This window comes from Colobus angolensis, unplaced genomic scaffold (assembly GCF_000951035.1).
Source record: "Colobus angolensis palliatus isolate OR3802 unplaced genomic scaffold, Cang.pa_1.0 Scaffold12, whole genome shotgun sequence".
Taxonomy (NCBI): domain Eukaryota; kingdom Metazoa; phylum Chordata; class Mammalia; order Primates; family Cercopithecidae; genus Colobus; species Colobus angolensis.
The window spans coordinates 6255252-6271682 of record NW_012113141.1 but is presented as its reverse complement, the minus strand read 5'-3'; the positions used below and the strand labels follow the sequence as shown (position 1 = coordinate 6271682).

Below are 16431 nucleotides of genomic sequence, written 5' to 3'. Positions count from 1 at the left end.
GAATACTTAATTTTGGTGCATCTTTGAACAATTTTCTTGAGTCCAGGAGCCCACACTGGGCAATCCAGGTGATCTGATACCATGGACATTTTTCCTGTCAATCAGGAGAGGAGGATTCAGGCTGAGACTGCTGCTGCTGACTTTATTTATGGTTGTAGAGGTCACTCAACCTCTTGGTGGCTCTGGCAAATTAGGAAAATACTATCTTGGGTTCAGGAAGACTTAGTGAAACGCCTATTTTTGAAATATGGGCTTAAGGAAGAGAGCTTAATTTGATAATGATATTTTTATAAAAATGAATTTTAGAAGTAAAAACTTACTACCTAGAATCACAGGAAATGTAGTTTTTCTGGTTTTGTTTTAAAGAATGAGATGCTATCGTTCAAAAATTGAATAAGTATTTATTGTTCCAGAAGGTACATTGCTTTTTATACATATTTCATAAATGATACAGGATTTTACACATGTTCAATAGTTTGCTATTTGTTTAAAGAACTTTTCTCCATGTCCTCCCTCCCTTGCCTCCCACACACCCCGAAAATATTTGCTCATTGCACTGTGCTGTTTCTTCTTAAAAACCCTATGCACAAACAGGATAAATGGTTTAAAAATAATTCACACAACTTAACAAAAATAAATGAGGGAAGAAGCTGACGACTGGGGGTGGTGGAGGGAGAAGGAAGTGGGCGGAGGGTCAGGAAGTGGAGACATGCATCCTTTCATTCCATCATGCCAATGAAAGGGGTGGTGGCAGGAGTAGCAGCAGCAGCAATCCTGGCTGGCCTTCAACCTTTGCAAGGCACCTGGAGTCTGGATTTGTCATTTAAAGTTTTTCTTTTCATACACAATGATCCCAAAGGAGGAAGAAAAAGAGAAAGAAACTCCTTGCCACAATGAGGAAGGATGAATCACGTGAAAGAAAAGGCCAATCAGTGGTGTGGCAGCCCCCATCATCCTTTCCATCCTGCCCCTACAGCAGTTAAAAACAGGATATTAGACACAGATTCCTTTGACTCTTCAAGCACAGATGTCATCTGGAAATATGGTAGAAAATGTTTTGACAAAGTATAAGATTAATTCTCTTTCTCTCAATTTAAGATAAGAAAAAATAGGGTGAAGAGAGTGGGCTGAAGGAAGCCCTAGAAATGTATTCCTATATAAAGATAAATGGCACCCTTTGAGATTCACACACTTGATTTACAACAACTGAAGTTGTGGAGGTGTGAGGGCTCACAAACAGTGTGGAATTGTGTGTCCTTCGAGATGAACAAAGCCTCCAGACAAGGCAGTACCATCTGGCTGGCCTGGAATGCTGTCACACAAGCAGATTAGCAATAAAATTATTCTGGTTGAAATGGCTACAGAGCCATGATTTTTAGCCAATTTGTAAACCTTACATCTTCCTGATTTGGTAGTACAGCTGAATGCCCCCCTTCCCTCTGATTTGTGTTGTGGAGAGGGGATTATCAATAGATAAGTATATAAAGGAGGGCAATTTTTCCTCCTGTGAAAGACTAACTAATAAAAAAACAAAACAAAACAAAACCAACAACCTCATGCAGTGTTGCCAATGATTTTTAGACACTGATCCAGAGCACTGGGATATATAGACATTTAAGAAGGTATTAAGAGATAATCTAAAGTGTCAATTATTAAAACAGTTGTAAATTGGTTCCAATTATCAAATGGAAAAAATGAGTGTAGCTAAGAGGTACAGGTAGGTGGTCAGTAAAGGGATGCAGGAAGGAGAGATTCCTGGTAACTCTGCAGAGACTGGGTCCAATTTAAAATAAATGCTAATGATATTTTAGCATATCATGAGAATTTGCTTTTCTGGTATATTTATTTACTCCTATATCAAAAATAGGGACAGTTAAATTAAAAACAAATAGAGCAGAGTGGGGTGCTGGTGTGTTACTGTTTTGCTGACTCTGCAAAGATGCAAGAAACAAACACCTCCAGCATCATTTTCTCTTTATGAATCTCTCAACTATATAACTGCATCATTTTCATCCGGAAACTGAGATACTTGGTTAAGACAATATTCACTAAGCCCTTTGAGCTTATAGTCCACAATGCCTGATCCTCAGGTTTTAACATTCCCTTCTTCCCTCAGATCCTTTCTGTTTTTGTTTTATAATTAAAGGTAAAAACGCTCTAACCCCCCCCATCACTCCCAGCTTCCACCTGCAATGCTTTAATTAAAAAGGCAAACAGGTGTTCCTTCTGCCGGGATTCAGAGGCTCTTTGCAGATCAATCTTTTTCACCAATTTGTCGGAGAGGCAGATGTACTTGTAATGGGTCTCTCAGTCTCTTAAGGTCCATTTCTGCCTAAAATAGAAACAAAAGGTGAGAAAAACTGGCTAGTGAAGCTTTCAATGAAATTACTCTCTACCGAGAAAAGGAAACTGTTCTCCATTACTATGAGTCAGAGATCATCTCAATAACTCTCAGAATAAGAGTGCCTTGAAAAAGCATTTTAACTTACGACATAGGACAACAAAGGGTGAATACAAAATGGAAGCTTTCCTTGGCAGTTTCAGCCCGCAACAAAGCCTCCAGAAAAAGCAGTGCGATCAGCAGGGTCGGACTCAGAGGCTAAGAATGTAAAGAGCATCTGAGACATGCATCTTGATGGCGTTTCTCCAGCGAGAAGCCCTTTCACAAGGGCTAAGAGCCAGGACTTCATGCTACTCAAGATTTTAGTTATTTATCCAGTATCTGTTTAAGTTTTTACTTAGCCAACTGATTTTAAAACAGCATGTGGTGTCAACTATAGTACTTTCAAAACTCACACATGCTTGGACTTCACCCCAGAGGAGTTGGACTAACGAGCAAGCCTAGGGTGAGACTGAAGCATCTGTACTTTTAACAGATCCAGGGATGATTCGGATGTATTCCCTCCAGTTTAGAACCACCATACATAGCAAAGGAAGACAGAACTCCACTTAGGCCAAAGCAGGAAGATGGATTAAGCCTATTCAAAGCACAACCCCATCATCAAGAAGAGACAGGAAAGGCAGAGAAGGGCAACTAAACATAAAGAGGATGGAAAAGCTTCTAGAGATTGCTGAAAAATCTCTAAAGTCACAAAGACTACAGAGAAAAAGAATAAGGGTTTATTTACCAAAATCAAAGATAACAGAGTGAGGAAGACACATCCAGAAATGTGAAAGAGGTAGCTTTTATGAAAAATAAAATATATCAATCTTTTCCAAGTATCTTCTAGTTTAATAGCCTCTAACCTGTCCCTGGCAAAGATTTCTAGCAGTCTTTCCCTCTTACCTGGGTTTTACTTTTCCCCACTGCTACCACACATTTATGTGAAAAATCTTAGATCAATTATTATAGAAATAATCAAAAAGCAGAGGGAAAAGTAGAAACGGACAACTACAAAGAAATAAAATGAAAAAAAAAAAAGTAAAAGTAGGCCTAAAAATGTCAATGTGCTGGTGTTAACAGGATGGAGCGGACACACCATCTTCTCACTTGCTTTTTATAAAACTTTCTAGAGAAATGTCCATGCCTAAAATAGTTACTGTAATCAACTGACGAATAATTTATACAGGAAGAAGGTTGGAACATTCTTTCAGTTTACTCATTTGAAGAACTGTGGCTGTGGATAATAATAATAACCATGCAAGATGGGGCTGGGATTTATTTTAATTTTTGCAATACCTGAGCAATTGCATCCTTGAGTTGATTGTATTTCTCTAGGTCAAAACGTGATTTTTTGGCTCCTTTATGGAAAAATAATAAGTATTGTCTGTCTCTGGCTTCTGGATAAACATACTCCTAAAAAAAATGAAGAAGTGGAATTATCAGTCCTTAGCATACTATCTTCACAAAATATTCACTAACTGCTGCTTAGATTCAATACATATGTACACATGTGTGCTGACATGTGCTGTGTTAAGTATTTAATTACTACCTGAACATTTCTATTGTGAAACATACAGAGCAGTACACACAAAATGTACATCACAATGAATCAACACACAATGAACATGTTACTCATCACCAGATTTTATAAAAATAGACCACTGCCAACAATCCAGAAACTCCCTCTTGCCCCTTTCCAAATACTCACACCTCTTTCCCCCAAAGTAATCAGTCTCTTGACTTTTATGGTAATTGTTTTCTGGCTTTCTTTATAACTTACCTCCTTATGCATGTATTCCTAAGTTCCACAACTTAGTGTTACCTGTTTTATGAATTTTATGAAGATGGAGTCACACAGTATATATTTATATGGCTACTTGCACTCAACAATGTGTTTGTGAAATTCACCTTTTGTGTGTAGCTGCAGTCTATTCATTTCCATTATATTATATTGTATGACTTCATCGTAGTTTATTTAACCATTCTACTATTGATAAGCTTTTGGGTTGTTTCGGTTCTTACTAACAATGCTGCCAAAAGCATTTCTGGATTTATCTCTTCCGCTGGACATATACCTAGGAGTGGAAAATCTTAGATCACAGGGTATGCATGTGTTCAAATGTAGGAAGTGATGTTAAACAGTTTCCAAAATGGTTGTACCAATTATATTCCTATCAGCAGCATTATGAGAGGTACCATCATTCCACATCCTTGCCAATACTTGATATTGCCGGTTTAAAAGATGTTGGCCATTCTGCTGTGTATGCAATACTATCTCATTTAAAAAAAGCTTTAATGAGATATAACTCACATACCATACAATTTACCCAATTAAAGTATAATGCTGAATGGTTTATATATAGTTACAGAGTTGTACAATCATTGCTACAATTTTAGAACATTTTCATCACCCCCAAAAAGAACTCCATACCCTGTGATAGTCAATTCTCCTCTTCCCCCAAACTCCCAGTTCTAGGCAGCTACTAATCTATCATCTGCCTCTATAATTTGTCTATTCTAGATATTTCATATAAGTGGAATCATACAATACGTTGCCTTTTGTGTCTGGCTTCTTTCACTTAGCATAACATTTTCAAGGTTTATCCATTTGTGGCATGTATCAGTATTTCATTTATTTTTATTGCCAAATAACATTCCATGAATAGTTATGCCACATTTTATTTATCCATTTCTCAGTTGATAGCGTATGGATTGTTTCCATATTGGGGCTATTATGTACAATCCTGCTGTGAACACTTGTGTAAAAGTTTTTGTGTGGATGTATGTTTTCATTTCTCTTGGAGATACACAGCATGTTCCTGATCCCTAAGAGGCTGAGGTCTTTTCATTTAATCTATTATTGGCCATTTGCATATCCTTTATTAGAAATGCCTGTTCAGATCTCTTGCCATTTTTTCTAGTGGATTCTGTCACCTTCTTACTGATTTGTAGAATTTGTTTTTATATTCTGGATATAGATCCTTTGTAGGTTATACATACTGCAAGTATCTCCTTCTAGCCTGTTTACCTTCTTCATGGTGTTCTTTAATAAGCAGATAATAATTTAATGTAGTCTAATTTGTCATTCTTTCTCTTTTGTGATATGCGATTTTGCTATGTTGGCTGGCCTCAAACTCCTGGGTTCAAGCGATCCTCCCATCTCAGTCTCCCAAGTAGCTGGGATTGCAGGTACACACCACAGTGCCTGGCTTACTTTATCATTCTTATCCTGTATGGTTAGTGCTTTTCATTCTGTGTAAGAAATCATTCTCTATAGTCATTAAGATATTCCCTTATAGGAGTTTCATTACATTACCTATCACATTTACATCTACAATTCACCTGGAATTTATTCTTGTTTATAGTATAAAATGGGGTTACTTCATTTTTTAATATAGGCATTCAATTATCCTAGCACCATTTATTGAAGAAGACTCTCCTTTCTTTGTAGGGCCATCTTTTTTGTTTATTTATTTTTGAGTCTTACTCTGCCACCAAGGCTGGAGTACAGTGGTGCAATTATAGCTCACTGCAACCTCAAACTCCTGGGCTCAAGCAATCCTCTCACCTTGGCCTCCTGAGTAGCTGGTACCTACAGGTGCACACCACCACACTCAACTAATTAAAAAAATTCTTTTAGCAATAGGGTCTCACTATGTTGTCCATGCTGGTCATGAACCCCTGGCCTCAAGTGATTGATTCTCCCACCTTGGTCTCCCAAAGCGCTGGGATTACAGGCATGACCCATAACTTTTTAAAATCGAAAGTTCATTTACACTGGGTCTGTTTCTATACTCTTTTATTCTATAGGTCTATCTTTGTGCCACTGTCATTGAAGTGTTGTAACTAAAGCTGTAGTCTTCATATCTAATAGAGCAAATCCTCTTACTCAGTTTTTCTTCAAGAGTTTATTGGCTTTTCTTAGCCTTTTACATTTCCATATCAGTTTTAGAAGCCATCTATTCAAATCTCTTCCCCAATCCCCAAATCTGCTGGGTTTTTGACTGACTGGGATTGCACTGAATCTAATGGATCAGTTGGGTAGAACTGACATGTTTGGATAGAGTCTTATACATTTTTTATACAATATATTTCTAGGGTTTTCCCCCCTTCTTTGCCTTCTACATGTGGTCTATGTATTTTTAAAAGTAATTTTAAGGTGCAGCTTTAAATTATTTTCATTTTCTAACCATTTGTTGCTAGCATATAGATATGCAATTGATTTACATACACTGACCTTGTATCCAATAACCTTATGAAACTCACTCACGGATCCTAACCAATTATCTGTACATTTCTTCTGTATTTTTTCATGTACAAAATCTCTAAGTGTCAGTTTTCTTTCTTTCCAATCCTTGTATCTTCCATATTCTGTTCTTGCCTTCTGCACTGGCTAGGGCCTCCTCTTCAAAGGTAAATAGGAGTGGTACTTCTACCTTATTTCCAGACAATGAAGGAATATTAGAACATTTTAAGTCTATTTATCTGCTCCAGACATATATGTCATTGTTGTTGCACATTTAATTAATTAATTAATTTATTTATTTATTTATTTATTTTTGAGATAGAGTCTCACTCTGTCACCCAGGCTGGAGTGCAGTGGCGCGATCCCGGCTCACTGCAACCTCCACCTCCTGGGTTCAAGCAATTCTCATGCCTCAGTCTCCCCAGTAGTTAGAGTTACAGGTGCACGCCACCATGCCCAGCTGATTTTTTTGTATTTTTAGTAAAGACGGGGTTTTGCCATGTTGGCCAGGCTGGTCTCAAACTCCTGACCTCAAATGATCTGCCTGCCTCAGCCTCCCAAAGTGCTGGGATTACAGGCATGAGACCGGCCTGTTGTTGCATATTTTAATTCTCTCTATATCTTAAATTCCTTAAGAGTTTATTATAATTGTTTTATATATTTAATATTTGTTTAGACTCATCACTCACAGGTTTACCATTTTTGTTGCTCTTTATTCCTTTCTGCTTTTCTGACTTTTCATGTGTGATAGTCTTTCTTCTGCCCAAAGAACATCTGTTAGTATCTCCTTCAGTGCAGATCTGATGGTGACAAATTCTCTGTTTGTCTGAAAATGTCTTTATTTTGGAAAGATATTTTTTGCTGAGTATAGAATTCTAAGATGACAGTTATTTTCTTTCTAAAAATTGAAGATATTATCCCATTGGCTTTCACTGCTGCTATGGAGAAGTCAGCATTCAGTCTAACAGGGACTCCTTTGAAGGCAAACTTTTTCTCTCTTTGGCTGCTTTTAAGATTTTTCCATTTGGCTTTGGCTTTTGAAGTTTTACTACCAATATGTCTCAATGGAAATTTCCTTTTTTATTTTTATTTTATTTTTTTGATACATAGTCTCGCTCTGTCACCCAGGCTGGAGTGCAGTGGTGTGATCTCAGTTCACTGCAACCTCTGTCTCTCAGGTTCAAGTGATCCTCATTCCTCAGCCTCCTGAGTAGTTGGGATTACAGATGTGCACCAACATGCCCAGCTAATTTTTGTATTTTTAGTAGAGAAGGGGTTTCACCATGTTGGCCAGGCTGGTCTCAAACCCCTGGCTTCAAGTGATCTGCCCACCTAGGGCTCCCAAAGTGCTGGGATTACAGGCGTGAGCCACTGCGCCCGGTTTTTATATTGGTTGATACTGGTTGGAATTCTTAAATCTGTAAATGGATGTCTTTCACCATTTTGGAAAATTCTCAGCCATTAACTCTTTATTCAAATATTGTTTCTTCCCATCCTCTCTTTCTTCTCCGAGACTCCAATAAAATTAAATATATATTAGGCCTTTCCACTGTGTCCTGTGTCTCTTACCCTTTCCTATATTTTACATCTTTCTGTATCTGCACACTTCATTTTGAATAGTTTCTTGTGCCTCACTCAAGGTCACGTCTAATCTACTATTAAACTCATCCATTATATTTCATTTCTAAAATTTTTCAATGGGTTCTTTAAAAAAAAAATCAAGTTATCTGCCAATATTCTCAACCTTGTTGTTTATCTCCCTGAATATAGTAAGTATATTTATTTTAAAGGCTATGTCTGATAATACCAATATCTGGAGTCCTTGTGTCTGTAATGTCTATTGTTTCTGTAGGTATTTGTGTATCTGCTTATTTTTATTGTATGTCTAATTTAATGTTTGCAAAACTGGCCAGACACGGTGGCTCACACCTGTAATCCAGCACTTTGGGAGGCCGAGGCAGGCAGATCACTTGAGCCCAGGAGTTTGAGACCAGTCAGAGTGACACGGAGAAACTACAGCTCTCCGAAAAATGCCAAAAAAAACCTAGCTGGGCATGGTGGCACGTGCTTGTAGTCCCAGCTACTCAGGGAGCTAAGAGGGAGGGCTGCTTGAGCCTGGGAGTTTGAGGCTGCAGTGAGTCATGATTGTGCCACTGCACTCCAACCCGGGCAACAGAGTGGGACCCTGTCTTAAAAAAAATAAATAAATAAAAATAAAAAAATAAAAAAGCAAAATTATTTGTAGAAATAATTTAAGGTTTAGAATAATGTTATCTCCTCCCAGGGATGATTTATGTTTGCTTCTGCATTAAGCCTGTAAGCATCAGTACTCGGGGATTACCAGTATTCCAAGACTACCTCAATCTAATTTACAGGATTGAGATGAATAAAAGATGAGCTACAGTACTTCAGAGAGCCTAAAATAGGTTCATCCTTATTCTACAATGGTAGCCTTTACAGGTTCCAAATCAAAGCAAGACGGTTTCTGTTTCACCTACTCTAGTGATCATTAGACACCAATCTCTAAGGCTGTGGTTCCTCTAGGCTAACAAGTGTGGCTCAGCTTCTTGGCCTCTCCACTATACCCTCCTCAATTAGCATAAATTCCCAGAGGAAAAAGCACACCTAAATACTAGTCTCATTTTCCTGGGACTCCTCTTATTTAGACCCTCACCTAGCAATTTTTGCTATTTTGTTAGTTCTCTAGTATCTTCAAGCAGATGTGTATTGTTTTGTCTAACAATTCTAACTTTTCTTAGTGGGAGGACTGGTTGATTGCCTAGTATGCTACAACTAGAAACAGAGTAAATATTTAATTATTGATGATGACAGATAATAGATATTGGAAGACTGATAGCTAAAGGGTTTGTGGAAACCTTTTTAAAATGAATAAAATCAAGGTCTGAATTGACTGAAGGGATAATTAGTGGATTAAGAACTTGAGGGAAAGCCCTCTACATTCATCTAACATGCTGTTACTAGGCTATTCACCTATGTTCCCTTAGGATGTAAATATACACACTAAGTTTATTCAAATCTATTCTGTGCTTCCTCTTTTGGGCAACAAGCATTTACTGAGCAACTATGTACTAGACTCTATTCTAAAATTTCTGTGATTTGGGCTGGGTGCAGTGGCTCATGCCTGTAATCCTAGCATTTTGAAAGACTGAGGTGGAGGATCACTTGAGTTCAGGAGTTCAAGACCAGCCTGGGCAACGCAGGGAAACCCTGTCTACAAAAAATTTTTAAAAATTAGCTGGGGATGGTGGCACATGCCTATGGTCTCAGGTACTCATGAGGCTGAGGTGGGAGAATTGCTTGGGTCTGGGAGGTAGATGCTTCAGTGAGCTGTGATTATGCCACTGCATTCAAGCCTAAGAGACAGAATAAAACCCTGTCTCAAAAAAAAAAAAAAATTGTGATTTGATAGTAAGTGAGAAAAGATGCAGATAGTTTCATTAGGAAAGAAAGTCAGAGAGGGAGAGGTTGAAAACACAGGGAACACAAAAAATAAATTGGAATAAGATACTAGGAGGAAGGAACGGGACTAAGAACATGTGGAGGGGCTAGCCCTAAATAGGAAAATGCCACCTCTTCTTGGAATTTGATGGAAATAGTGTAAAATTCGGTACAGATATAGTTGCATTTACAGTCTTAGAATCAGAAAGCTTCTATCTGTTAATTTCAATTTTCTAGGAGAAGTAGGAGGCAAGGTTAAGGATGGGATGGGGATCTTGATGTGAAGTCTTAGAATAACTACTATGGGGATATGAGGGAAGAAAACGTGATTAGAAACACAAGCAGTGGCCCATTCTACACTATGACATGATTTTTCTCTAGCAATATTTAGTAGCCTACACAGAGACAGGATAAAGGACTAGATTAATCCAATATTAGGAGTTTATAGAGTACATACTGTAGAAAGACAAAAGGGCAGGGATGGTAGGATACTAACAAGAGAATGACAACACAGTTTAAATTGGACAGAAAAGGAAGTGATACAGGAGGAAGGTGATAGTAAAAAGTTAAGAGAAAGATGCCAGTAGCTTAAAGGTCTGGATGAGGTCAAAGGAATGATTGAGTGAATAAAAGGTCTAGAAAGAAAATACATTATCAGAAATTAACATACTAATTTATATTATAAGTGGGACAGTTCTAGGAAAGAAGGCCCTGAACAGCCATTGAAGTGGTTTGCTGGAGTACAATATAAATGACGGTTATTGGAATTGAGGAGGTAAAGGGTATTAAAGGCTAGGTCACTATTTATCAACACTTTTTTCATTATTGCCCCCCTAAGCAGCCTTTTAAGGCATTTTTTCCTGATTACTCCTACTTCCCAAAGGATGTTTAATATACTGTTTATCTGTTTATGCATTATAATATGTAAAATGTTTTTACTCCCCAAGAATCAATGCTCACTCCCATGAGGCAACATCATCCCCTTCATTGAAAAGGCATGGGCCAGATGGTGGGACGGCTGGTCCATGTGCACATGACACAGCTCCCACAGGCAAGTCTTACTGCCCAGCTCCTTTTCTACATAGTAGAAATCAGTACTCAGATTCTACTGAAATATTAATCAGCAACACTCAATATTCCATTTGATTTTATGATTTCAAGGAGCTTGCCATCTTAGAAAGATTCTTTGGAACTTAACATATTATTGGCATATATTTAGATTGCTAACAAGTACAGCAACTCACAGTAACAGCAGTTTAGAAGAGTTTAAATGCCACTGAACAGGCATTTGCTTCGGGGTATTAAGATGGATATGTTAGTAAAAATATTTAATGTGAAAACTACATTTTATTTGGTCACTGTTTTCCTATTCATAAGTGAATAGTGACTGAATTGTTTACTACTGCTATTTTGCAACTTGTCACTTGGTGGCAGCAAGACTATTTTGGGAATCAGAGAATGGAGCATTTAACTAGTAGGACAGGTAAGGCATTAAAGATTCTACAGCAGCATGAGAAGGGAGAAGGTGGTAACACTGTATTCAAGTCTAATACAGAAAACATTTACAAAACAGATTTTTGTAAGCAGTAATTATTTCCCCAATATATTTTAATTTCTATTCTAATTATAATTTTCAAAAGTTACTCCTCATAAATGAACTCAAGGGAAGTCCGTATAATTAAGTAGAAGTGAGCAGCCTACAGAGTCACACAAATCTGGGTTCAATTCCTTGTCCTACAGTGAACTAGATATAATGTTTGGGCAGATTACTTATCCTCTTGGAGACTCAGTTTCCTCATCTATGGAATGGGGATATATAAATACTTACAGGGTTGAGGTTATAGGTATTTATGTTACTAGATGTAAAATGCTTGACACATAATTAGGCTTAGCAAAAGGTACTTAATAGTAATGACCAAGCAAAAGGTATGAGTATCTCACAGTGGAAAGAATGCTTCACCTCTTCAGTAATCAAGGAAGTGCAAACTCCACAAGGAAATACCACCATTTTGTACCCAATTAATCAGCAAGAGATATATCAAGGGTGATCTTTAGATTTAAGGTATAATTGGAAAAAATCAGTGTTTGGCTGAAAACATGGCTGTTATTTATCTATTTACTTATGACACAGGGTCTTGCACTGTCACTGGAGTACAGGGGCATGACCACAGCTCACTGTAACCTCAAACTCCTGGCCTCAAGTGATCCTCTTGCCTCAGCCTCCCAAGTAGCTAGGACTATAGGCATATGCCACCATACCTGGCTAATTAAAAAAATTGTTTTTTGGTAGAGACAGGGTCTTGCTATGTTGCTCATGCTGGTCTCAAACTCCTAGCTTCAAGTGATCCTCCTGCCTTGGCCTCCCAAAGCACTGTGTCATTTATTTGACATGTTCAGTTCATTTAGTATTTTAGATGTAAGGCACATGTTACACAGTGCCTAAGGGAATGTAGACATAAATCACTGTGTAACATGTGCCTTTTATCTAAAAGACTTAGACTTAAGTCTTTTAGACTTAAAGACTTAAGTTTTAGAAGTAAGATCTTAGAAATAAAAACTGAATAAAACCAAATGCTTAGCCTCAAAAGATATTATAGTCTAGGCTGGGCGCGATGGCTCACGCCTATAATCCCAGCACTTTGGGAGGCCGAGGCGGGCAGGTCACGAGGTCAGGAGATCGAGACCATCTGCTGAACACGGTGAAACCCCGTCTCTACTAAAAATGCAAAAAAATTAGCTGGGCGTGGTGGCAGGCGCCTGTAGTCCCAGCTTCTTGGGAGGCTGAGGCAGGAGAATGGCGTAAACCGAGGAGGCAGTGGAGCTTGCAGTGAGCCGAGATCACGCCACTGTGCTCCAGCCTGGGTGACAGACTCCATCTCCAAAAAAAAAAAAAAAAAGACACGTCAGATAGGTTATCAATGTCTTTGAGCTAAGCAAATCCTTAAAAGGCAGCCCTGTTTCTCTCTCATAAAAAATATTTTGTTTGGACAGAGAAGCCCCCAAATGAACTGTGGCTCAAAACATCCCTGACATTTGCTTCATTCCGGGCTGGGTGGGTTTTCTTAAATTTTCCTTCTGACTGAGAAAAATTCTGCGGCAAGTTCACCAATTATCTGGGCCTCCAGGGAGATTCCGGTTCTAGCTCAGTCTGTTTTCCCTTTGGGCTGCGTGTGCAACAACATGGTATTTCCTTATAAAATGCTGCAGTTTTTTCATACTGTTTACGGAAAACAGTATGGTGGCTTTTCAAAAAAGTTAAAAACAGAATTACCATACGATCCAGCAAGTCCACTTCTGGGTATATACCCGAAAGAATTGAAAGCAGTGTCTTGAAGAGATATTTGCATACCCATGTTCAAAAAAGCATTATGCACGATAGCCAAAAGCTGGAAGCAACCCAAATGTCTACTGAAGGATGGATGAACAAAATGTGGTACATCCAGAAAATGGAATATTACTCAGCCTTGAAAAAGAAGGAAATTCTGACACATGCTACCATGTGGATGAACCATGAGGACTTTATACTATGTGAAATAAGCCAGTCACAAAAAGACAAATAATGTCTAATTTCACTTACACGAGGCACTTAGTCAAAAATGATAGAGACAGAAAGTAGAATGGGCCAGGCATGGTGGCTCACAACTATAATCCCAAGCACTTTGGGAGACCGAGGTAGGCAGACTGCTTGTGCTCAGGAGTTCGAGACTAGCCTGGGCAACATGGCAAAATCTTGTCTCTACAAAAAATACAAAAATTAGCCAGGCATGGTGGTGTGCACCTGTGGTTTCAGCTACTCGGGAGGCCGAGGAAGGAGGATCACTTGAGCCTAGGAGTTTGAGGCTGCGGTAAGCTATGATTATACCACTCTAGCTGGGTGACAGAGCAAGACCCTGTCTCAAAAAAAAAAAAAAAGGGGAATGGTGAGTTCAGGGCTTGCAGGAGGGGGAATGGGGAATGAGTGTTTCATGGGGACAGTCTCAGTTTGGCAAAATGAAAGAGTTCTGGAGATGTATGGTGGTGGTGTTTGCGTAACTGTGAATGTGTGAATGCACTTACCGCCGCTGAACTGAATATTTACAAATGGTTAAGATTTGTAAATTTACAAATGGTTAAGATGGTAAATTTCACGTGATGTCTGGTTTACCAAGTTCAAAAAACTGACAAAAAAGCCCTTTCCGCACCTGCTCCAGCTTGAAGATGTGCTGGTTGAAGTAATACTGTAGCTGCTCATTGGCGTAGTTGATACAGAACTGCTCGAAGCTGTTCCTCTCGAAGTCTTCAAATCCGAAGATGTCCAGGACCCCGATGGACAGGCACTGGGAGAGACAGAGAAAATGGTCACTGCCTGCAGGTGCCCGCCGCGGGAGCCAGCCTTCATGAGAGGGGCTGGTTCTACAGGCTGTGACCTGTTAGGTCTTGAGTCCCTGCTGCTCGGCAGAACACTTTGCCATTACCAGCATGGAATCCATACTTTTTTTTTGAGGCAGGGTCTTGCTCTGTTGCCCAGGTTGGAGTGCAGTGGCGCCACCACAGCTCACTGCAGCCTTGACCTCCTGGGCTCAAGCAATCCTTCTGCCTCAGCCTCCTGAGTAGCTGGGACCATAGGTGCATGTCAGGAATCTGTCATTTTTGAATAAGGGAACCTGTTTTCATTCTGTCCTGGGCCTGTTGAATTTTGTAGCCTGTCCTGTTTCCTGGTCCTGCCTGTTGGGGGAAACAGCCTCTTGACTGCAGATGCCTCGGTTCCAGATGTTCTGGGTTGCCCACCAAGGATGTTGGTAGTGAGGATGTGGCCTCCCCTGACCTGGCTTGAGGGAGCAAATAGGGGCACTCACCGAGACTGCCTCTTCCACGTCCTTCTTGTTGAGGAGTGCGTGGTTGATCCGCAGCACAATCCAGTCGAACAGGGCACTGTACAGAGACTTGGCCATGGAGTCGCGGGCAGTGATGGCCTATGGACACAGAGCGGGTGGCTCACCTCCAGCACGGCAGGCCCTGCACTGGAGTCTCGCTCTGTCGCCCAGGCTGGAGTGCAGCGGCACGATCTCGGCTCATTGCAACCTCCACCTCCTGGGTCAAGCAATTCTCCTGTCTCAGCGTCCCAGGTAGCTGAGATTACAGGTGAGCACCACCACACCCGGCTAATTTTTGTATTTTTACTAGAGACGGAGTTTCACCATGTTGGCCAGGCTGGTCTCAAACTCTGACCTCAGGTGATCCGCCTGCCTTGGCCTCCCAAAGTCCTGTGATTACAGGCATGAGCCACTGTGCCTGGCCAAGATGGCCCTTGGTATTTTTTTTTTTGACACAGGGTCTCATTGTGTTGTCCAGGCTGAAGTGCACTAGTGTAATCTTGGCTCACTGCAAACTCCACTTCCTGGGCTCAAGCGATCTTCCTGCCTCAGCCTCCTGTGTAGCTCAGGCTACAGGCACACAGCACCACACCTGGTTAATTTTTACTTTTTTTTTTTTGTTCTGTCACCCAGGCTGAAGTATAGTGACACAGTCTTGGCTCACTGCAACCTCTGCCTCCTGGGTTCAAGCGATTCTCTAGCCTCAGCCTTCTGAGTAGCTGGGATTACAGGCAGGCACAACTGTGCCTGGCTAATTTTTGTATTTTTAGTAGAAATGGGGTTTTGCCATGTTGGCCAGGCTGGTCTCAAACTCATGGCCTCAAGCGATCTGCCCACCTCGGCCCCCCAGTGCTGGGATTACAGGCATGAGCCACTGTGCCTGGCCTTACTTTTTAATTTTATTGTGGAGACGGGTGTCTCACTCTGTTGCCAAGGCTGGACTCGAACTCCTGGGCTCGAGTAAGCCTTCTGCCTTGGCCTCCCTAAGTGTTGGGATTACAGGCGTGAGCCACTGCAACTAGCCAAGGTGGTCTCTGTCAACATTCGACTCATCCAACACACACCTTTCCCCCTGTCCTGGAGGACGTGCCTGCACACTGAGGCGTTAACAGACCCAGCGGCCTCTGGAATGGCCGCTGAGGCTTTTCCATACACTCCTCAGAGCAACCAAAATTGTTGCTGAGTGAGGAACCTGGGAGAGGGTGGGGCGTGCAATTGAGCTAGAACCAGCAAGGAGGGTCTAACTAACTTCAGGCCCCTTGCTCTTCCACGGGCACCATGTGGCTGTCACCGTGTGCATCAAAGCTCTTTTGTGGCTGGGCGTGGTGGCTCACGCCTGTAATCTCAGTACTTTGAGAGCCAAGGCGGGTGGATACCCCAGCTCTACTATAAATGCAAAAAAAAAAAAAAAGTCTGGGCACGGTGGCTCAAGCCAATAATCCCAGCATTTTGGGAGGCTGAGGCAGATGGATCACCTGAGGTCAGAAGTT

The 16431-nt window shown here is 40.4% G+C and overlaps 1 protein-coding gene across 1 annotated transcript in view; it reads right to left on the bottom strand.

Annotated features, from left to right (window-relative positions):
* Positions 1–381: 381 nt before the first annotated feature.
* The window catches only part of MCU (mitochondrial calcium uniporter), a 64943-nt gene continuing 48893 nt past the window's right edge, over positions 382–16431 (bottom strand). The window contains exons 6-7 of the mRNA XM_011927848.1: positions 3680–3796; positions 382–2332 (exon numbers count right to left, since the gene is read on the bottom strand). Coding sequence (XP_011783238.1) covers positions 2255–2332; positions 3680–3796 — 195 coding nt within the window. The 3' untranslated portion in view covers positions 382–2254. The remainder of the gene's footprint in view (positions 2333–3679; positions 3797–16431) is intronic.